Here is a 24,077-nt window from a genome sequence, read left to right as displayed (position 1 = left end):
GAAATTTTGAAGAGAGAGAGAGAGAGAGAAAGAAAGCAGTCAGTCAATCATATCAACTTCATTACTTAAACTGGTGGTTAATTTTATAGACACCACCCCTGCCTCACAGCAATCCCAGAAGGTAAAAAAAAAAAGGTAAAAATGAGCTGAACTCAGAATGTAAAAGAGCTGGAATAAATAGTGTAAGGAATTTTTTGCTGGATGCTTAAAAAATTTTGCCAGTCCACTGCCCTGAAAATTCACATAAAACTGAATTGTTACAATTATAGGAAAGGCAGAAATAGAGTTATCTACTGGATATGTATATCTCATATTTACTTGTGACACAAAACTTTTGGAAATGAGAACTCTTTAATAATAATAATAATAATAATAATAATAATAATAATAATAATAATAATGAGCTTCTCTGCCCTAGGTGTACGGAAAACACTCGATGAGAAACGGAAGAAAATTTGAAGAAAGAAGGAAAATAATAATAATAATAATAATAATAATAATAATAATAATGATAATAATAATAATCCTTTCTATTATAGGCACAAAGGCCTGAAATTTAGGGGAGGGGTTAAGTCGATGACATCGATCCCAGTACTCCACTGGTTCTTAATTTATCAACCCCGAAAGAATGAAAGGCAAAGTCGACCTCGGTGGAATTTGAACTCAGAACGTGAGGACAGATTAAGTGCAGCTAAGCATTTTGCCCAGCATGCTAACGATTCTGCCAGTTCTTCACCTTAATAATAATAATGATTTCTAAGATTGGCAGAAGGCCACAAATTTATAAGAAAGGGGTACAGCTGGTCGACCGTAGCAGGATGAAAGACAAAAGTTGTCATTTTGTGGGGTTTGAACACGGAACAAGTAAACATTCCCGCAGATGTTGAGGTTGGACATCCACTACAGTCACCAACCTGGGAGTGAAGGCTCTACATGAATCATAGGCACCACCACCCCGTACCACCACCCCGTACCACCAAAAATAAAAAAACGGGAAAAAAGAAGAAAAGTTAATCACTCTGCCAGATCCATATTAGTAATACCAATATGGTTTCTTTGATGGAAAGATAATAATAATAATAATAATAATAATAATAATAATGGTAAACAATGTACTAGACAGTTTTCCAGTAAGATAGTATTGGTAGAGGAGCAAAGGTTGAGGGCAGGAAATCAATTAAGTTGTTATGAAAATCCTGAGCCATTTTCGTATTTTCGTTAGAAATTCAAAACACTTTTTTACAACAATTACTACTGCTACTACTACTACATGTAGTAATACTAATAATGCCATTAATACTTGTGCTACAGATAATACTGAAATATAAATTAGAAACAGCAAATAAATACAAAGTGGAGGTGTTGGGGGAGGTATTGGTGTTCATTTTTCCGATTTTGTTTTTGTGGGATCTTTTTTGTTCGTTGTAACAGTTTTGAGAAAGTGAAAGTGAAACAAGGTTTCCACATGAATGTAATGCATGTGTCTGTCTGTCTGTGTGCACATGCATGTGTGTGCGTGCATACTCCCCCTTCACACACATAGATTTACTAATACATTTAAAACCATAAATACGTACAGATATTTGCAAAAAAACGTACATGAATACATGTGTGTGTGTGTGTGTGTGCGTGTGTGGGTGTGTGTGTGTGTGTGTGTGTGCGTGTGTGCGCGTGTGTATTAATCAGTGTACTGTTTGTATCCTTACAATTCGTTATCTTTTAAAATATCAGAAAATGTCGTTAGATAATCTTTTGTGTGTCTCCAGAGACTCATTAGATTATTCCAGTAGGTGAGTGTGTATGTTTGCAATTAGTGTAGATACATAGGTGTACACAGGTGTGCATGTGTGTGTGTGTGTGTGTGTGTGTGGTGTGTGTCTATAGAAATGTGTGAAAGTAGGTCTGCGGACATCATTGGTAAACAATATTTTTTTTATTAAGAAGTTGGGGAACATTTTAAGCAAAATATATTTGTGGGTTATGAAAATAAAAAATTAAAAAATCCTGTATTATGCAGAGATATGTAATAAATAATGCACATACAACTGTAGAGCAATGATATAAATATCAAACAGATATAAAGCAAATTACTCAGAAAGAGGGGTTGATTAGATAGAAAGCACAATCAAGCAAAAGCTTGAGATAAATAATAATAATAATAATAATAATAATAATAATAAAAATAATGATAATAATAATAATAATAGATAATAATGATAATAATAGTAATAATCCTTTCTGCTTTAGGCACAAGGCCTGAAATTTAGGGGCTGGGGTAAATCGATTAAATCGACCCCCAGCACTCCCCCCTGGTACTTATTTCATCAACCCTGAAAGGATCGAAAGGCAAAGTCGACCTCGGCGGAATTTGAACTCAGGACGTAACGGCAGACGAAATGCCGCTAAACAGCTCTGTCCCGTACGCTAACAATTCAGCCAGCTTACCGCCTCGATAATAATACTACTACTAATAATAATAATAAATAATAATAATAATAATAATAATAATAATAATAATGGTAATAATAATAAGAGCAGTTATATCAATAAAGCTAGTTGTCCTTTTTGCTTTCGATTCGACGTCGGGTCCACTTAATGAGTGTTTCTGGTGATCGATAGAGGAAAATGAGTTTGGCATAGAGATCTTCTTCCAGACGGAACTCATGCATCTCACGCACAAGGTAAATGTCGAGGCTCAGCTTGAGGATTCGGTCAACAAACGGCAGTTCACGGTACATTATTGACGGATGCATGTTGATGGTTCCCATGCGAAGGAAGCGTGCAATCAACAGAATAAAAGAAACATAGAGGCCTGCGATGCTGGAAGTCCGGAACGGCAACGACGGAGAGAAGAGAGAAGGTGAGAAAAAGAAAAGAAAAAGAAAAAGAAAAAAAAGAGAGATAAGTCATTTATCAAACAAGAGTTTCAGTAAAAAAAAAGGCATTACAAATATTTGATGCAGTCATGATAAATAGTTTAAAAAACAATAACAAAGGGTAAAATTAATTAATTAAGAAGTAATTAATAATTTCACCAAGTAGAATTCGGTATGAAAAAGGACCATTTCACGGTATGTTTAAGTAATACTTTTATTAGTAGTTTAAAAAATAGGTATGAAATCTATTTGACATCTTAAGTCTTTTGTTTATTTTTTAAAAAATCTTTATTTCAACAATGTTTTCGAGGCTAACACATATATCTCAACCCTTTAGCATTCAGATTACTTTATCAAATACAATTCCAACCCATGCTAGCATGGAAAACGGACGTTAAACGATGATGATGGGGAGGAGGAGGAATTCCTATTTATTATTCACATTATTTTGAAAGTTTTTTTTTTCTTGTCTTGCAAGTACTTGGTGACCCTGTCAGTGCAGGTGCCACTTAAAAGCACCCAGTCCACACTGTAAAGTGGTTGGTGTTAGGAAGGGCATCCAGGTGTAAAAACCTTGCCAAAACTGACCTCACCTGTGCTTGTGCCATGTAAAAAGCACTTCTCACCTTGCCTGTGTTTGTGCCATGAAAAAAGCACCCAGTCCACTCTGTAAAGTGGTTGGTGTTAGGAAGGGCATCCAGGTGTAAAAACCTTGCCAAAACTGATCTCACCTGTGCTTGTGCCATGTAAAAAGCACTTCTCACCTTGCCTGTGTTTGTGCCATGAAAAAAGCACCCAGTCCACTCTGTAAAGTGGTTGGTGTTAGGAAGGGCATCCAGGTGTAAAAACCTTGCCAAAACTGATCTCACCTGTGCTAGTGCCATGTAAAAAGCACTTCTCACCTTGCCTGTGTTTGTGCCATGAAAAAAGCACCCAGTCCACTCTGTAAAGTGGTTGGTGTTAGGAAGGGCATCCAGGTGTAAAAACCTTGCCAAAACTGATCTCACCTGTGCTAGTGCCATGTAAAAAGTATTTCTCACCTCGCCTGTGCATGTATCATGAAAAAAGCACCAAGTCCACTCTGCTGAGTAGTTTGTGTTAGGAAGGGCATCCAGCTGTAGAAATCCTGCCAGAACAGTCACAGAAGTCTGGTGCAGGCTTTGGGTTGGCCAGCTCTTGTGGAACCGTCCCACAACATGCTAGCATGGAGGGTGGACGTTAAACGGTTATGATGATGAATCATGCATTATCTCATTGCTTCAAGATTTTGACAATGTGATTGTTTATTTATAGAACGACATTGTAAGGTAGGTGTGAGAGGCTGGATCTGGCTGGTTTGAACAGGTAAAATATTTGGGTTACATATGGCGGGTTTAAATGCTAAAGGGTTAAGAGACTCTAGTGGAAGCAGTAAAAATACAGCAAAGTCATCAGCTCATATGGTGAAGGAGGGCCCACATACCCACAAAATTGCTTACCAATTGTAAATGGGGCTAAATCTACAGAGCAAAGATTTACTACAAAAACCCCAAGCTATGCAAGAAAACAGAAATACTTTCTACAATTCTTAACAAAATAATGAAGATATTTTTGTAAATAATTGCAGCGTGGAAGGTGTTTAAATTTTAATTTGCCAAAATATTTTTGTCGCTTTGAGACCGCGACCTGTTCACTGACAAAATAAACACCTTCCACGCTGCAATTGTTTTCGTTCCAGTACACGATCTCAGATCAGGTCACTTGCTATGTAAGTACATCTCCGTAATTTTTGTAAATAAATTTCATAAAATGATATTCATAGAAACAATTTAGTACATGAACGTTAATTAGTAAAATTATTTTCAAATTACAAATATTAATTTAACATTCAATAACTATGTCATTTGTTATATGTCTTTTCAGAAATATTTTGTAAGCATTGGTCTAAGATAAGACTCCACTCTTTTACTTGTTTCAGTCATTTGACTGTGGCCATACTGGAGCACCACCTTGAGTCAAGCAAATCGACCCCAGGACTTATGCTTTATAAGCCTAGTACTTATTCTATTGGTCTCTTTTGCCAAACCGCTAAGTTACGGGGACGTAAACACACCAGCATCGGTTGTCAAGCAATGTTGGGGGGACTAACACAGACACACAAACATATATATATATATACATATATACGACAGGTTTCTTTCAGTTTCCATCTACCAAATCCACTCACAAGACTTTGGTCGGCCCAAGGCTATAGTAGAACACACTTGCCCAAGGTGTCACGCAGTGGGACTGAACTTGGAACCATGTGGTTGGTAAGCAAGCTACTTACCACACAGTCACTCCTACACCACTGATCACAATCTTTAGTGATCAGTGTGTCAAATCTCATAGAGAATTCACTAAGAGCTACAAAGCTATAGAACTGATCCATCACTGAATGCACACACACACAAATTAGGTAAAAGTAAATAATTCACATGTAAATTAAATAACTTAATCTCTGAGTAAAGGGTCAAATGGTTCATTACGTTCCACATTCTAGACTCCTGGAATGGAGAACAAGTTAGAGGCTGACATCCTGATAGCTACCCCAGATAAGGGAGCAAAAGTTCTTCAAATCTACACCTATACACACTCCATTTCCTTTCGTTCTTATATAACGACAGGAGGGAGCAACTGCCGACTTGAATCGATCCAGTACTTGAATGGTACTTGATTATCGACCCTGAAAGGGTAAAAAAAGGAGTACTTGACCACAGCAGAATTTGAACTAGGAACATACAAAAAAAGCCAGAACAAACACCACAAGGTATTTTTCTTAATGTTCCCATAAGCTCAACGAATTCCCTTCCCCCCCCTCGCACCACTTTTCATTTTCACAGTAATAATAACAATAATTTTCATCTTCTCTTTATTAATCAATAAATTTGTACGACTGAACAATTTTGTCTTTCATTACGGATTTGTCTTATGTTTAGTTATTGGTGGTGGTGGTGGTGGTGGCAGCGGTGGTGGTGGTGGTGGTGATGATGATGCTGCTGCTGGAAGGTGGGTAAAGGAATAGATGGATAAAATTAAATAAATGCCAAAGGTTATATGATCAAGAGATCCAGTTAAGTGTGGCGGGGTAGGGCTACATATACATACATACATGTATATATATATATATATATGTTTGCACATGTATATATATATATGTGTTTGCACATGTGTATATATATATATATATATATATATATATACACATATATATACACATATTTATATATATGTTTGCACATTCATATATATATATATATACATATATATATATACATATATATATACATATATATATATATATATACACACACACATATATATATATACACACATATTTATATATATATGTTTGCACATGTATATATATATATATTTATATATGTTTGCACATGTATGTATATATATATATATATATATATATATATATATATACACACATATATATATATATTCTATTTTTTGGTAACCTATGTTGCGAGCTGTGCCACCAGGTTGCTTAAAATCAATGTCAGCACTTAGAATACTTTGCTTTCTGATGACAAAATTGTTCTAAAAATAGAAGCATTACTGCACGCGTGTGCATGCACACACACACGCGCATGTACGCACACAGAATAAGACTAATGGCATAAAAATAACTATAATATCAACAAGAACTATTTCTAGCACTACTAATACTATCACCGCTACTACCGCCACCCCCACCACCACCACCACCACCACCACCATCTTCAAATGTGTAACTGGAAACTAAATTTAAAAAACTATAAACCAATACTAAGAGGTCACATACACACACACACACACACACACAGACAGGGGTTCAATAATATTGATATGCAGAACTAAAACCCAGGAATCTGTAATGAGAATGAAGGATTGCTATTGGTGCTATTATCACGAAATGATTCAGTTACATTTTATGCAAAAACAGCTTTACACTCTTTTACTTGTTTCAGTCATTTGACTGTGGCCATGCTGGAGCACCGCCTTTAATCGGGCAACTCGACCCCGGGACTTATTCTTTTGTAAGCCCAGTACTTATTCTATCGGTCTCTTTTGCCGAACCGCTAAGTAACGGGGACATAAACACACCAGCATCGGTTGTCAAGCAATGCTAGGGGGACACACACAAATACACACACGCATATATATATATATATATATATATATATATATATATATACATATATACGACGGGCTTCTTTCAGTTTCCGTCTACCAAATCCACTCACAAGGCTTTGGTCGGCCCGAGGCTATAGTAGAACACACTTGCCCAAGGTGCCATGCAGTGGGACTGAACCCGGAACCATGTGGTTGGTAAACAAGCTACTTACCACACAGCCACTCCTGCACCTATAAACTTTGATAAACTTTGCTTTATTTTTATTTATAATTTCGCCTTGTGTGTGTGTAACAAACAAAACTGATCAGATTTAACCCTTTAGTGTTTAAACTGGCCATATCCGGCCTAAATATTCTACATGTTTTATATTCAAACTGGCCATATCTAGCCTCTCACACCTAACCTACATTGACATTCTAAAAAATAAATAATCACTTCATTGAAACCTCAAAGATATAACATAATGCATGATTAATTCAAAACAATTTGAGTGAAAAAGTATTACATTTAATAGAGTAATCTGAACACCAAAGGGTTAAAAGGTAAGATTAAGATAGAAAAAAAAAAGGTGAAATAAAATTTAAAATTAAAAAAATTCATATATAAAAAAAATTAAATATTTCATAAAAAACCCAAAACAAACAAACAAAAGAAGCAAAAAACAATGTCGACCTCCGAACCATGAAAATCTCTCCAGAACCATCTGTGTGTGCGTCAATAATTGGTCGAGTCAGTGCAACGGGAAGGAGAAAGGGGATTTGGTGGGTGAAAGGGTTAAGAAAAAGAATCAGAGGTGGTGTGTGTGTGTGTGTGTGCGTGTGCGTGTGTGAGTGTGAGTGTGTGTGTGTGTGGTGAAGGGGTTAAAAAAAAATAGCTGGAGAAGTAAACTGTCGTGGCACCAGGGATATTCTAAGATGCGTTGTGGGTTTTACCTCTCTTGCCGCACATTGTTAAAAGTGCAAGACAAGAACTGGCGGGGAGGATACAAATGGTGGTCTACTGGAATGTGTAGGGGGGAGGTAGTGTCTGCTGTGAGATTCCCCCCATGGTGGGTGCCAGAGATCTCGGACATTCTGAGATGTACTGTAAATCCTCGAGTATAATTCACATTTTCCCCCAAAATAATTTAAAGGTCAAAATCCCTAGTGCGTACTATATACGAGGCTAAAAATGAAAACTATCTTCTATGTAATGTCCGAGTCCCTATTTGCTGTCCAGCAATGTTTATTCAGATGTTTATTCAGCACCTTGAACAAGTATCTCCTTCACTAGTCAGTCCAGAACTGATTAGAACCTGATAGGTAGAAACTGTACTGAATCCTACCCTGTGTATAAATACCATATTTGATAGTATATGAGATGTATTTATTTAAAAAGAAATCACCCCAGGTCCTCTATGTTGAAGAATGACCCATGTTTAACATGCTTCAATGTGCTAAAACCGTTTTTTACTTGAATATGTGCTGCTGTAATTGAAGCATCTATAATATATTTCTTTATTGCCCACAGGGGGATAAACATAGAGGGGACAAACAAGGACAGATAAAGGGATTAAGTCAATGACATCGATCACCAGTGCATAACTGGTACTTATTTAATCAATCCCGAAAGGATGAATGGTAAAGTCGACCTCAGCGGAATTTGAACTCAGAACACAAAGACAGACGAAATACCGCTAAGCATTTTGCCTGGCATGCTAATGTTTCTTATTTCTTTGTTGCCCACAAGGGGCTAAACATAGAGGGGACAAACAAGGACAGACACATGGATTAAGTCGATTATATCGACCCCAGTGCGTAACTGGTACTTAATTTATCGACCCCGAAAGGATGAAAGGCAAAGTCAACCTCGGCGAAATTTGAACTTAGAACATAACGGCAGACGAAATACTGCTAAGCATTTCGCCCGGCATGCTAACGTTTCTGCCAGCTCCAGTCAAATCATCCAACCCATGACAGCATGGAAGATGGACAGATAATGATGATGATGGTGATGATGATTCAAGTGCAAAGCCTACTTGCATTTTCTCCAGTCAGCTCATGTGCCGCTAATGAAAGTGATACTAAAACACTTGCTTAAGAACTTTCCAAGTCTACCATCATCATTCTTAGCAACTCTTGCAACCGGAAGCAGGGTTTGAGTTCAAAGTGCAAAGAGCTACCCAAGACTCTTTCCTCTACCTCTTGGCCCCAAAAGGATGAAACGAAAAGGTATGTAAATATCAGCCTACCAGTGCTCTTCAAATTAAGTCCCTTGTGATGTTTGTTCTGTAACAAGTTACAGACACTCCCTTGTCGTTCTCATTGTCAGAAAAGCAGTAAATCAATGTTTGGCCCATTGCAGACATTTCAATATAAAGTAAATAACCCCTTAAATCAAAAGTAAGTAGTAACAAGGTAGGGCCTTAAGCAAACACTCCAACCTATTGGGTTTAGTTCTGCTACCAGGTGTCATAGCTGCACAATTATACAATCAATCCCTTGTACAGTTTATACTTGAAACCACACTCCCATACTGTCTTCATCAGCTGCTCATAATTTCCCCATTACCTGTCTAAATTGATAAACTGGCCACAGCAACAGACTATATAGTGGTTGACAATGGACAGGAGAGAGAAAGAGAGAGAGAGAGGCGAGCTTAAACTAACATGCACTATTATGTAGGAGAGAGAAATTGAAGAGAACAAAGACAAAGAGAAGGAGTAAAGAAAAAGAGAAAACCGTGGAATTGTGTGAGGAATATGAAGTAGAGAGAGAGGAGAGAGAGGGAGAAAGGAGGGAGAGAGAGAGGAGGCAAATTTAGACCAGCATGCAATGAGAGAAAAATACAAGAACTTGTACTTTAGTGAAATGTCTAGTGACAACCGCAAATCATTGCCTCAGCACCAATCATCTGGATGGCTGACAGTAAGAGGAAACATCAAAAAGCCTCCTGTCAGAATCCAGATAATGGTGCACGATATTGAATGGAAACCCATCTATGGTAAGTCATCCAGTCAAGTACCTGAGGCAATGAAATAACCTAAAAACAAAAAATTTATATATATATACACCACAGCCTAACAAACTATGCACCCTCATTCTCTGAAATATTTAACCAAAATTTATTGTAATATTCAAAGCGCTTTGTGAAGTGAGCTACAGAGAGAGAGAGAGAGGAGAGTATGAAAGAATAAAAGGTAGGCTATCTGTAAAAGGGGATAAAAATAAGGAGTGAGAGTGTGAGAAGTTGAGTGTCACCCCCCGAAAGGGATAAAAAGAAAACGTTAACAAACGGACAAGTACCTTGCTTATTATACATCTCCATGCCATGCAGGGCAATAAAAAAAAATAATGTAACAAAAACATCAAATGAACAAAAACTCAAATATACTGACGGCATGTTACAATAAGAACAACTAAAAAATTATAAACAAAAGGCAAAACTGAATACATGAACAGCAAAAAACGAAATCATTGTAGCTACAGGGGGAAAAGAAAAAAAAAGAAAAGAAAAAAGTAGCCAAAATTTGTAGAGACACATCTATATAGTGGTGTGATACTGTACTGAATCCCTGACTAACATGCAACGTTCTACACCCGTGGTTCTCAAACCAGGGTCCGCATGACCCTTAGGGGTCCATATCAGAGTTTATCATTAAAATTTATTTGCAATAAATTGGTTTTATTTCTACAAGACAAAGCATTTTAACAACTATTTTTTTTTTTTGTAGAATCTCAATAAAAGCTGAAGTTGTCTGTGTATGGCAGGTTTAGTAGCCTTCAACTAACACTATCTTCTCCGAGACCCTGTGGTGCAAGTTGACCAAAATTGAGAGTATGATAGAAGAAGGCTTGTTCTTCCTCCCGTAGAAGAAAAAATTCAAATCAGACAATGTTAACACCAAAGATTATTTACATGAAAAAGGTGCTTTTTTTTTCTATGAAAATCCCTATTTTTTACGATTTTTTGACTGCTGTGTTGCCATTTTTCTGTGTATTTCAACCAGAAAAATGTTCACTTAAAGAGAATAACAAGCTACATAATGCGAAATTTTTACTTTCCAAAAATTCCAATTCTAAAGGGTCGAAACAAACCTGAGCAAAATTAAATAATATTTAATTACAAAAATACAATAAGATTCTTTAAATATCAAATGGTTGAGGATCCATCTAAGTGAAACCGGAATCGAGGAGGTCCACAGGAGAAAAATGGTTGAGAATCACTGCTCAATACCATTTATAAATTGTACTGATTAACCAAATAATTCCTTCAGAGATAATTTGGAGCAGAACAGAAAGAATTTTTAACCCTTTAGCATTCAGATTACTCCATCAAATGCAATGCTAATTTATTCACATTGTTTTGAATTAATCATAGATTATCTTACAGTTGTGGAAGTTTGATGTGATTATTTTTAAACTGACATTGTAAGGTAGATGTGAAAGGCCAGATCTGGTCAGTTCGAAAATGAAACAAGCAGAATATTTGGGCCCAATATGACCAGTATAAATCCCGAAGGGGTAATGGTGATTTCTAAAGTAAAATGCTTCTAGTTTCTCAGTAACATATAAAGCTTTTGTGATGAGACTAATTATATTTTTTCTAATTATGTGTGAAATGTTTTATATTTTTCAAAATATTTTCTCAGATTGTTGCCATTTATTCCGTATGCCTCATGAATGTAAAAATTTTGTTCAACTAATCATGTAGACAACATGAGTGATTGAACAATGAGAGCTGATCAAGGCCTTTGATAAAGAGAGAGCAGAAGGATTCTCATATTGGCTGCTATTTTTGTAGCATTAACAGAACTGGGTTTCCAGCAAAGAACAAACAAAACTTTGTCTATCCAAACGCATACTCAGTAAAAAGACCGACTTGACATTATGAAAGAATGCCTGTCCCTTTTCTCTAAATGATGAACTAGCTCCCAGTGACGATAAAACAAAGGTGCTAAGCCTACTTTAGAGACTGAATATATTGCTGAAAACAATTTGAAGGATTTGAAGGATTCTGTCAGAGACTTCTCAGTGTCCAAAGGGAAGGAAGTGTTTCTTGCTCAAGACAGAAGTCATTTGAGCAATCAATATGCGCAAGGGAGTTTCTATCAAAAGCAAAATTTGGCAACACACTTTACAGTAGTTGGTCCACTTGCAGTATTGTAATGACATCAATGAACGCTTCACAAATTTGGTTCAGATTTTCAGACTCGTGAAGCATCCGACTGGCATCTCTTTGTTGATTCATCACAAATAACCTTGAAGCAGTTTTACTGCCCCTGGGGAATATAAATCTGGGCACCCTCACTACCCACTGCTCACCTAGTAAAGCCATAAGATATAAATGGATACATTATCCGTGATCATCCAAAAGCATGTCCACCCATGGAATCTCCGTGGAGACCCCAAAGTTACTGGGATGTTAATGGACATGCGAGCAGGATTTACAAAACATTACTGTTACTTATGCCTGTAGGACATTTGTGTGGAGGTGCGTGGCTTAGTGGTTAGGGTGTCAGCATCATGATTGTAAGATTGTGGTTTCAATTCCTGGACCAGGTGACACATTGTATTCTTGAGCAAAACACTTCATTTCACATTACTCCAGTCGACTCAGCTGGCAAAAATGAGTAATGCTGCAATGGACTGGCGTCCCATCCAGCTGGGGAACACATACGCCATAGAAACAGGGAAACCGGGCCCATGAGCCTGGCTAGGCTTTATAAAAGGGCGCATTTATTTTATGTGGTGACACGTGGTTTAGTGGTTTGGGTGTCAGCACCATGATCGTAAGATTGTGGTTTCGATTCCTGGACCGGGCGATGCGTTGTGTTCTTGAGCAAAACACTTCATTTCACATTACTCCAGTCGACTCAGCTGGCAAAAATGAGTAACGCTGAGATGGACTGGCGTCCCGTTCAGCTGGGGAACACATATGCCATAGAAACTGAGAAACCGGGCCCATGAACCTGGTTAGGCTTTAAAAGGGGGCATTTATTATTTTTTATAGGACACTTGTGCCTCCACAGATCACTCTATCAAATGTTACTGGCCACTAAAGTCAACAAGTATCCCAAGAAGAAATAGTGGCCAATCTGTGCTCTTAGTTAATTGCAAGAAGGTAATTCAACTGCCTCTCCATATTAAACTTTTAACGAAAAATTATGTCAAAACAATAGGTTAAGTCAATTCAAGAGAACTTCAGTAACTTTCTATAAAAAAGATCCGATTTATGAAGTCATAACCTAAGTATTTCAAACCTGTATTTCAAAGGGCCGGCCTTGTCACTCTCTGTGTCACGCTGAATATCCCCGAGAACTACGTTAAGGGTACACGTGTCTGTGGAGTGCTCAGCCACTTACACATTAATTTCACGAGCAGGCTGTTCCGTTGATTCGGATCAACCGGAACCCTCGTCGTCGTAACCGACAGAGTGCTTCCATAAACCTAAGTATCCAAGAGGAATCGGTATGTGTCTTCTGGTTATGTAGATGAGTTGGGATTAGACAGAACAGAAGGTTGACTACTTTTTAAAACTTAACATTTTCTAAAGCAACAACAGCAACAAATAAATAACACATTTAAGAGGCAAAAAACATTTCAAATGAAAGACATCAAAAGTAAAACAATGACAACAAAAAAAAGCAAAAAAAAAAAACTTGGAGGTTCCTGCAATTCTTTCAGTTTCTTCTTTAGTTGTCTTTTTTTCTTTTTGTTTTTTATATTATCGATGTAATTATATTTCCAAGTCAGATGTCTTTTCTAACATCAATTGATACTTAAATGTGAAGTTTATATCAAACAACCTTTTCACCATAAGGGGCAAATACCCTGAAACTAGTCTGTAGATGCTTGACCAGCAAGGGGAAGTGGCTGACCTCCCCTGTTTGAAGGTTATAATGGACACAGGTCAGTGTGTCACATAGCTAGCTAGAAGCGATGGTCTCTTGGAGCTAATCAACAGCAGCATCCGTCCTATATTTCTGGACTGCCATATTAGCTTGGCGATAACTATTAATATCCAGTACCGCTGCTGTAGTTTCCTTTAGAGAGACTTAGAAATTTTAATATTTCTATTTTTGAAAACCAGTGGATGTATTCCACTGAATTTAGGTAAATAATCCTTCGAACAGACTGTCAGTAGCGACACCTGCTTGGTTTGGCTGCTCTGAATTGATAAGGAGCAAATACCCTGAAACTAGTCTGCAAACGCCTGACCAGCATGGGGAAGTGGCTGACCTCCCCTATTCAAAGGTTATAATGGACACAGGTTCATATGTCACATAGCTAGCTAGAGGCGATGGCCTCTTGGTGCTAATCAACGGCAGCATCCGTCCTATATTTCTGGACTGCCATATTAGCTTGGCGATAACTATTAACATTTTCACCATGTTATTTTTATTTTTGCTTTTCACCAAATATCAATGATATCCCTCTTATCTAACCCTAATTCAACTTCTATCAAACACCCACTGGCTTCTGACACTGGGGCAACAACCTTCACAAACCTTCATCCAGCATATCAGACAACTTGTCGCCCGAATCATAACTATTTCCCCGTACACGTCCACCTTGGCAACACTCATCAATGATCATCAAATCATCTCCGAGGTGACACATTGTGTTCTTGAGCAAAACACTTCATTTCACATTATTCCAGTCCACTCAGCTGGCAAAAGTGAGTAACGCTGCGATGGACTGGCGTCCCGTCCAGCTGGGGAACACATACACCATTGAAACTGGGAAACCGGGCCCATGAGCCTGGCTAGGCTTTATAAAAGGGTGCATTTATTTTATGTGGTGGCATGTGGCTTAGTGGTTAGGGTGTCAGCATCATGATTGTAAGATTGTGGTTTCGATTCCTGGACCAGGTGAAACATTGTGTTCTTGAGCAAAACCTTCACCCAACATATCAGACAACTTGTCGCCTGAATCATAACTATTTCCCCGTACACGTCCACCTTGGCAACACTCATCAATGATCATCAAATCATCTCCCAAAGTCCCAATTCACAAACCTTCGCCCAACATATCAGACAACTTGTCGCCCGAATCATAACTATTTCCCCGTACACGTCCACCTTGGCAACACTCATCAATGATCATCAAATCATCTCCCGATGTCCCAATTCACAAACCATCGCCCGACATATCAGACAACTTGTCGCCCGAATCATAACTATTTCCCTGTACACGTCCACCTTGGCAACACTCATCAATGATCATCAAATCATCTCCCAATGTCCCAATTCACAAACCTTTGCCCAACATATCAGACAACTTGTCGCCCGAATTATAACTATTTCCCCGTACACGTCCACCTTGGCAACACTCATCAATGATCATCAAATCATCTCCCAATGTCCCAATTCACAAACCTTTGCCCAACATATCAGACAACTTGTCGCCCGAATTATAACTATTTCCCTGTACACGTCCACCTTGGCAACACTCATCAATGATCATCAAATCATCTCCCAATGTCCCAATTCACAAACCTTCACCCAACATATCAGACACCTTGTCGCCCGAATCATAACTATTTACCCGTACACGTCCACCTTGGCAACACTCATCAATGATCATCAAATCATCTCCCGATGTCCCAGTGTTGATTTTTCTTTTTATCAAAACTCGATCAATCGCCACATCTCCATCTTACTATTTTAAGATCATCACAGCCGAGATCAATGAATGTTCTGCAGATTAACAAAATATTGGCAAGCTTATTATTTCCTCTGGAGATAATTGTATAATAAAAAACAGTTTAGCTTGATTAATCTCTTTAGCGAACTGTCTCAACTATGACATAAATGATTAATTCTCCTGAAGATGGAGAAAGAAATATAAAGCTTCGGTCAAGAATTTGCTCGTTTTCAGTGGCTGGAGGAGATACATCAACATGTCCAAATATGGATGTTAACCTGAGCTTTCATATGTGGGTCCTGATTGGCAATTACATCAATGAGTTGCTTATAATTAATGACCAATCAATAACCAATCAGAAATTATTAATTATCATACCTGAATCCTAACAGTCTCCTCTCAAAGCTAATAATTAAAGAGAAAGTGGCTGGTGCTATACGGTCATTGAAAGTGACCAAGATCAAATGGCTAGCATTACTCTTCAGGAACGGTGTCCAGATTTTTAAGTCACTTTTTTCAGTAACATACCACCAGTCTACTCGACCATGTCCGAATATGGATGCTAACCTGAGTTTTCATATGTGGGTCCTTTTTGGCAATTACATCAATGAGTTGCTTATAATTAATGACCAATCAATAACCAATCAGAAATTATTAATTATCATACCTGAATCCTAACAGTCTCCTCTCGAAGCTAATAATCATTCTCTATTCTTTCTCCTGTCTGTCTCTCCTATTCTATCAAAATCTTCTTCAGAACTAACTGGCCGTGGCCCCTTTGACTTATCCCTATGAGAACTCCTATATACTGCTACTGTGAAACACTTACCTTAAATATTCCTATCTTGAATTAACTACACTTGCCTCACCTGCCCTATTGTTTTAATCTTTCTTTGTAATAAGCTACAAACGAACGTGGTTCCTTGTCTGTTTTGTCCACATCTTATGCGTACAGGACTTCCCGATGCCCCCCACTACACAAACGAGCAGTGGTTGCAAAAATATCACAACAACCATCAAATAAAATTCAATAACAAAAACAAAAGAACATCAAAAATTTAAAAAATTAAAATTAAAAACAAATAAATGAACAAAGAAAAAAAAACAAAAAAAAACGCTGTAATATAAAACAAAGCATTCGTTATCATCATTGGATGTTAATAATTCTAATTAGTATTCTTTCTACTTTAGGAACAAGGCCTGAAATTTTAAGGAAGGAAGCAGGTCAATTTTATTAACCCCTAACGCTCAACTGGCAGTTATTTTATTGACCCCCAAAAGGATGAAAGACAAAGTCAACCTCTGCAGAATTTGAACTCAGAATGTTGCTAAGTATTTTGTCTGGTGGACCAATGATTCTGCCAGTTAATGTTATACAACAATGTTACCGTTTAAACCAAAGGCAGCGAGCTGGGCCCCAGAATTATTAGCACACCGAGCGAAATTTCATCTGTCTTTATGTTCTGAGTTCAAATTCTGCTGAGGTCGAATCTGCCTTTCATCCTTTCAGGGTCGATAAATTAAGTACCTATTTCTTTATTACCCACAAGGGGGCTAAACATAGAGGGAACAAACAAGGACAGACATAGGTATTGAGTCGATTACATCGACCCCAGTGCATAACTGGTACTTAATTTATCGAACCCGAAAGGATGAAAGGCAAAGTCGACCTCGGCGGAATTTGAACTCACAACATAACAGCAGACAAAATACCTATTTCTTTACTACCCACAAGGGGCTAAACACAGAGGGGACAAACAAGGACAGACATAGATATTAAGTCGATTACATCGACCCCAGTGCGTAACTGGTACTTAATTTATCGAACCCGAAAGGATGAAAGGCAAAGTCGACCTCGGCGGAATTTGAACTCACAATGTAACAGCAGACGAAATACTGCCAAGCATTTCGCCCGGCGTGCTAACGTTTCTGCCAGCTCAAGTGCCAGTGAAATACTGGGGGTCAACGTAATCAACTTAACCCCTCCCCAAAACTTTCAGGCCTTGTGCCTATAGTAGAAAGAATTATTTTTTTTTAACCACATAAACAAACTGACATGCTTTCCCTGACTAAATACACAGAACAACATCAACAGCAATGGGATATGAAACAAGAATGGAAAAGTGGTTAAACTCAACCATTGCATCGGACAATAACAATCTTCTGATTTGGGCAGATTGACAAATTTGTAAAAGGGAGGCAACTTATAACCTTAAAACAGACCTCACTATATTACTGGTACAAACTAATGAAAGGTAAAAAGTCAATCCTTACAGATTTGAACACATTTGTACTGGCCGACAAGGTCATTCTAATTAAGCATAAAGTAGTTTAACCCCTTCGTTAACATATTTATTTTGTGATGCTCTGTGTTTCTTTCAATTTATTTTAAATATAACAAAGAATTTAGTAAAATTACTTACTTATCTATCATTCAGCTAGTGTCAGGAACATAAATTGTGGCTAAGGTTTGGTGGAAGATTTTAATGCAGAATTTTTGAAAATAAGACATTTGTACTACAGAACCAGAGGTGGTTTCAGGTGGGTTGGTATCAAAAGGGTTAAGAATTGTTTCTCTATTATATATTTTAACCCTTTCGTTACTGTATTTATTTTGTGATGTTCTGTGTTTCTTTCAATTAATTTTAAATATAACAAAGAATTTAGTAAAATAATTTAGTTATCTTTAAGTTAGTGTTAGGGACATGAATCGTGACTAAGGTTTGGTGGAAGATTTTAATGGAGAATTTTTGAAATTAAGACTTTTGTACTACAGAACCAGAGGTGGTTTCAGGTGGGTTAGTATCAAAAGTGTTAATGAAACAGAGACACAATAATGATGGCAAGAAGGAAGTGGAATGACATAGATAAAAAGGATGTAGACAAGAAAAGAAGGACGTGGATTAGATAATGACATGTGGACAGTAGAAGGGATTTGATTAGAAGACAAGTTGTGGATAATAAGATAGGGAGGAGAGTAAAACAGTAAAAGTGAAATGAAACGATATGTAGACAAAAAGGACAATGAATATGAAAATAGGTGATAGGCGTTACATACCCATAGCCAGTAATTAAAGAGAAAGTGGCCGGTGCTATACGGTCATTGAAAGTGACCAAGATCAAATGGCTGGCATTACTCTTCGGGAACGGTGTCCAGATTTTTAAGTCATGTTCTTCAGTAACATACCACCAGTCTACTCGACCACTGCTCTTGCTTATATTCCCAGACCGGAAACCCAAATATATGTCAGGTTCTTCTTCATCTTCTGCAATAAAAACAAAAAATTTCTAGTACCAGGAAGTAATTCTTGTACTCACCAATATCTTGAGCTGCTCATACCAACTGCAAATTCCCCTGAAAATCTTCAAACCAAGTGGAATTATAACGATTCTAGATCCTTAAAGAAACAGCACCACACAAACCAATCACCTTCCTATGCACACTTGCAAGAATTTTAAATATCCTCAGCCTACAAATCCCACTTTACAACATTGGTTCAGCCCTCTGCATTTAACACCACATCGAAACCGCGATCCTATGACCGCGAGTCCGCTGCCCTAACCACTGGGCCATTGCGCCTCCTGTTGAGTGTACAGTGCAGAAACAAATGTTGTGATCTACTATTAAAGCTTATTATCCCCCATCCCTGTGTTATATTATACTTGTATTAATCTTATGCAAAGAGGCATTCTGCATGTTTATCCAGCCCTGGGATATTCCCAATGGTAGACTATTATGTGGGAGCTAAATAATGACAGAAGAATTCTTAAATGCATGTTAGAAGGTTTTCACCCAAATTATACTAAACACACACATACACACATGCGTATGTGCATCTTTTCCAGTGTTTCACTCATCAACAGTCACATAATTTGTAAAAGACCCCTCTTGTCACAAATGAACATAGGATTGATTCTCCAAGGCACAAGTCTGGGCAAGATTGTTTATGGAAGACCAGCAGTCAGCCATGCATACCAGACGCTCCTCTCCATGCCACCAATGTTATTCAAGGGAAAGGCAAAAGCCAATACAGCTTGATATCTCTTCCATCTCTGAGTTATATTATTCTAGTGTGTATGTGTGCAGGCAGAATGAAATGTTTTTATCTATGGGCTGAAACAGCTGTAAGTTATTTTAATAATTTATATTCATGTTTTTTAATAATTACTTGTATCCTTATTTTATATGCATAGAATAATATGCTATATGTATGTATGTTATTATAATTATCAGTTTAATAAATAAATAAGTTAACATTAATGTCCTAAAGTTGATGAACCAACTATTGTGCTCCTCTTATTAGCAATATATATATATATATAGTGGAGGTGTGTAGCTTAAGGGATAGGGTGTTGTGCGTATGATCGTCAGATTGTGGTTTCAGTTCCTGAACCAGGCAATGCATTGTGTTCTTGGGCAAAACACTTTATTTTACATTGCTCCAGGCCCACTCAGCTGACAAAAAGTGAGTAATCCTGCGATGGACTGGCATCCTATCAAGGGGGAATATATACACCACAGAATCAAGGAAATTGACCTTATGAGCTTATGGCTTGGGAAGGGCCTTTGAGCCTTGTATCTGTGTCTGTGTGTGTGTGTGTGTGTGCATATGCATGTGTGTGTGTGTGTGTGTGTGATTAATTGTTTCTTGGCTACCAGAAGGTTACACCAGCAGCAGTAACAGTTATTTAAGATTAAATTGCATACAAATATTTCAACCTGTCAAATTAGTAAATCCGACACAAGTGTACAATACCAAAGTTATAACTTACCCATTAAGGAATTTACAACCGAAATGATACCATTGTTCTGCAACCTCATAAACGGGTAGAACAGCTGTGATATGGCACTGGAATTAGAGAGAAAATAAAAGACAATTCAAAAGGTTATCACTTCATAAAAGTTTACTCTTTTACTTGTTTCAGTCATTTGACTGCGGCCATGCTGGAGCACTGCCTTTAATCGAGCAACTCGACCCCAGGACTTATTCTTTTTGTAAGCCCAGTACTTATTCTATCGGTCTCTTTTGCCGAACCGCTAAGTAACGGGGACGTAAACACACCAGCATCGGTTGTCAAGCAATGCTAGGGGGACAAACACAGACACACAAACACACACACGCATACATATATATATATACATATATATACGACAGGCTTCTTTCAGTTTCCGTCTACCAAATCCACTCACAAGGATTTGGTCGGCCCGAGGCTATAGTAGAAGACACTTGCCCAAGGTGCCACACAGTGGGACTGAACCCGGAACCATGTGGTTGGTAAACAAGCTACTTACCACACAGCCACTCCTGCGCCTTTTTACATATTTTGTACAGGTTATCTGGGTCATTATTTCCTCTTTAACCCTTTAGTGTTTAAACTGACCATATGTTCCACCTGCTTTATGTTCAGACTAGCCAGTTCTAGCCTTTCACACTGACCCGACAATGTCATTCTAAACATAAATAGTCACATCATCAAAATCTTAAAGCTGCAAGATATTGAATGATTAATACAAAACGATGAGAGTAAATGAGCATTACATTTGACAGAGTAATTTGAAAGCTAAAGCGTCAATTATCTGTTTTAATTAAAGACTAGCACTACGACCCGGTGTTGCCAGGTCATAGTGCTAGTGCATACATATACAGCTACGTGCGTGCGCACATACATGTGAGTACTGTCCAAATCTCCAACCAATCACATACAGCTAGCTGGCATTCAATTGGCGTATCAAGTTTCAGGCATTTTGATTGGGTTTTGGATAGAAAATTCACAAAAAAGTCACTTCTATTAATTTTTTAATGGCTTTGCGGGGTGACTGGGGAAATGTAAAGATGTGCACGACCACCCTTGGGTGGTTTTGAATGACCATAGAAAGTGCGAACCCTCTAACTGAAAAATTGTGGATTTGTATAAAGGACACACACACAGACATTTTGCTGTTTATATATAGAGATGTAATTCTGTAATTTCAGTTGGCTCTACTTTAAGCAGACCTTGGAATCGAAGAAGCCCATTGAATTACTGATTTCAAATTTTGGCACAAGGCCAGCAGTTGTAAGGACGGGGGGGGGCAAGTTGATTACATTTGACTGGTACTTATCGACCCCCAAAAGGATGAAAGGCAAAGCCGACCTCAGTGGAATTTGAACTCAGAATTTCTGGGAACATGGTTAGCTCCTTCCTGACCTGGTGGGATACAAAACTTGGACAATCACTAGAAGAGGAATATCTATAATGGTAAAACTATTCAGTAGGTGTGTACTAAACTGTAAGACTTTAAAATGTGCGGTTGCAATTTTAGAAGTCGAGATTATTGAGGAAGATTTAACTGCAACTGTGAGTAGATACCTGCAAGCTTTTTAATCCTCATTAATCCATGATATTTTTTGACTGAAGATCTTTCCTTAAGCTTTCAGTCCACTTCAGAGAGGGAAAATATGGCTCATGCTCAAAGCATATGATTTTTAAATTTAGTCACTGTTTTAATTGCTTCTTTCTGTTGCCAAAATTGTCATCAAAAAGTTTGAAATAGTGCAACAGATTATAACACCTAATTCACTTGTTGTCTGATTACTATGGCCTATAAATCCTGCCAGGAATAATAATAATTCGTGTGGGCTGTTATTTCAACCAGAAGTGATTACCAGCAAGTTTTGATTGTTTTATTGTTACTTTGCACGAAAATCATTTGCTCGTTTTTGACAAAAACTAAATAAAGAAATTTAAAATTCAGTCAGACTCCGAAGGATCTCATCCAAAATGACACTGACAGGCAGATGCTTCGTGTTAGAGTAAGATTTGCTCACGAATCACTAAGCTCATCAAAATGCAGGCTGCTTGCTATGGATAGTAAGAAACATCTGACAAACTGTCTGTCTCTCTGAGATTCCATTAACGTGAAATTTCTAAGCTGACTGACAAGCTTAAAGATTTATTAAACATTCGTCTTATGTCTTCTTGTAAGGAAGGAAATCCCATTTAAAGATTTTTATTCACAAAGCTTGTCAGTTGGCAGCGACCACCACCACCACCACCACCATCACCATCAACCATCATCATCATCATCATCATCATCATCAACGGTATCAGTTGCAGTGGTGGAGGCATCAGTCACCATCATCATCATCATCATCATTGTCGTCGTCATCACTACCGTTCTCTTCTGTCATTGAATGAATTTAAATACAGCTTTCTTTATCTGTTTGTTTCCATCTTTCTTTCTCTTCTCTGCTTCCTCCCACTTTTACTTGTGAAGTCTGGTAGTGCATCTTTATGAAGCCACTCCAGACACCCTATGCAGGACACCTTCCAGGGTTTCACACAAGACTGCCAAGTATTTCATCTCCAAAAACACATAGTAAATGAGAGACCAATGCTAGAGGGACAAACAGAGATACACAAACACACACACACACACATATATATATACATATATACGACAGGCTTCTTTCAGTTTCCATCTACCAAACCCACTCACAAGGCTTTGGTCGGCCTGAGGCTTTAGAAGAAGACACTTGCCCAAGAAGCCACGCAGTGGGACTGAACCCGGAACCATGTGGTTGGTAAACAAGCTACTTACCACACAGCCACTTCTGCGCCTATGAAAAACATATAAAATATTAAAAATAAACACATTTGGTCAGACAATGAATGGATTGAAACTACTTACACCAGTTGACTTGAGTTTCCACCACTGATGAGTTGAGCAAGTTTTCTTGAGGTGTCATTGGTGAGGCTGACTTGAAACTGCTTAGAAAAGGTGCCTGGAGACTGAGGTGATCTCTTACCTCTGAAGAGAGAAAAAGGTGGAACAATCGTTTTAGTTAGTACAACAATCAGCCTATAACAGATTACAGAACAACCTACCTATTTCTTTATTGCCCACAAGGGGCTAAACACAGAGGGAACAAACAAGGACAGACAAATGGATTAAGTCGATTATATCGACCCCAGTGCGCAACTGGTACTTATTTAATCGACCCCGAAAGGATGAAAGGCAAAGTCGACCTCGGTGGAATTTGAACTCAGAACGTAGCGGCAGACGAAATACCTATTTCTTTACTACCCACAAGGGGCTAAATACAAAGAGGACAAGCAAGGACAGACAAACGGATTAAGTCGATTATATCGACCTCAGTGCGTAACTGGTACTTATTTAATCGACCACGAAAGGATGAAAGGCAAAGTCGACCTCGGCGGAATTTGAACTCAGAACATAGCGGCAGACGAAATACCTATTTCTTTACTGCCCACAAGGGGCTAAATATAAAGAGGACAAGCAAGGACAGACAAACGGGTGAAGTCGATGATATCGACCCCAGTGCGTAACTGGTACTTATTTAATCGACCCCGAAAGGATGAAAGGCAAAGTCGACCTCAGCGGAATTTGAACTGAGAACGTAACGGCAGACGAAATACCGCAAA

General features: G+C 38.0%; 1 protein-coding gene across 2 annotated transcripts in view; it reads right to left on the bottom strand.

Moving 5' to 3' along the window:
* The window catches only part of LOC115221801 (piezo-type mechanosensitive ion channel component 1), a 273,364-nt gene that overhangs the window by 5,511 nt on the left and 243,776 nt on the right, over nt 1-24,077 (bottom strand). Inside the window, exons 46-49 of one of the 2 annotated variants that reach the window (XM_029792033.2) lie at nt 23,323-23,442; nt 20,424-20,500; nt 18,709-18,916; nt 2,553-2,820 (exon numbers count right to left, since the gene is read on the bottom strand). In XM_029792033.2, the coding sequence (XP_029647893.1) occupies nt 2,553-2,820; nt 18,709-18,916; nt 20,424-20,500; nt 23,323-23,442 (673 nt within the window). Of the gene's footprint in view, nt 1-2,552; nt 2,821-18,708; nt 18,917-20,423; nt 20,501-23,322; nt 23,443-24,077 lie in introns of those variants that run through there. The other variant, XM_036510979.1, reaches the window with a different exon arrangement.

This window comes from Octopus sinensis, linkage group LG18, assembly GCF_006345805.1.
Source record: "Octopus sinensis linkage group LG18, ASM634580v1, whole genome shotgun sequence".
Taxonomy (NCBI): domain Eukaryota; kingdom Metazoa; phylum Mollusca; class Cephalopoda; order Octopoda; family Octopodidae; genus Octopus; species Octopus sinensis.
This window is presented reverse-complemented; position numbering and strand designations above follow the sequence as displayed.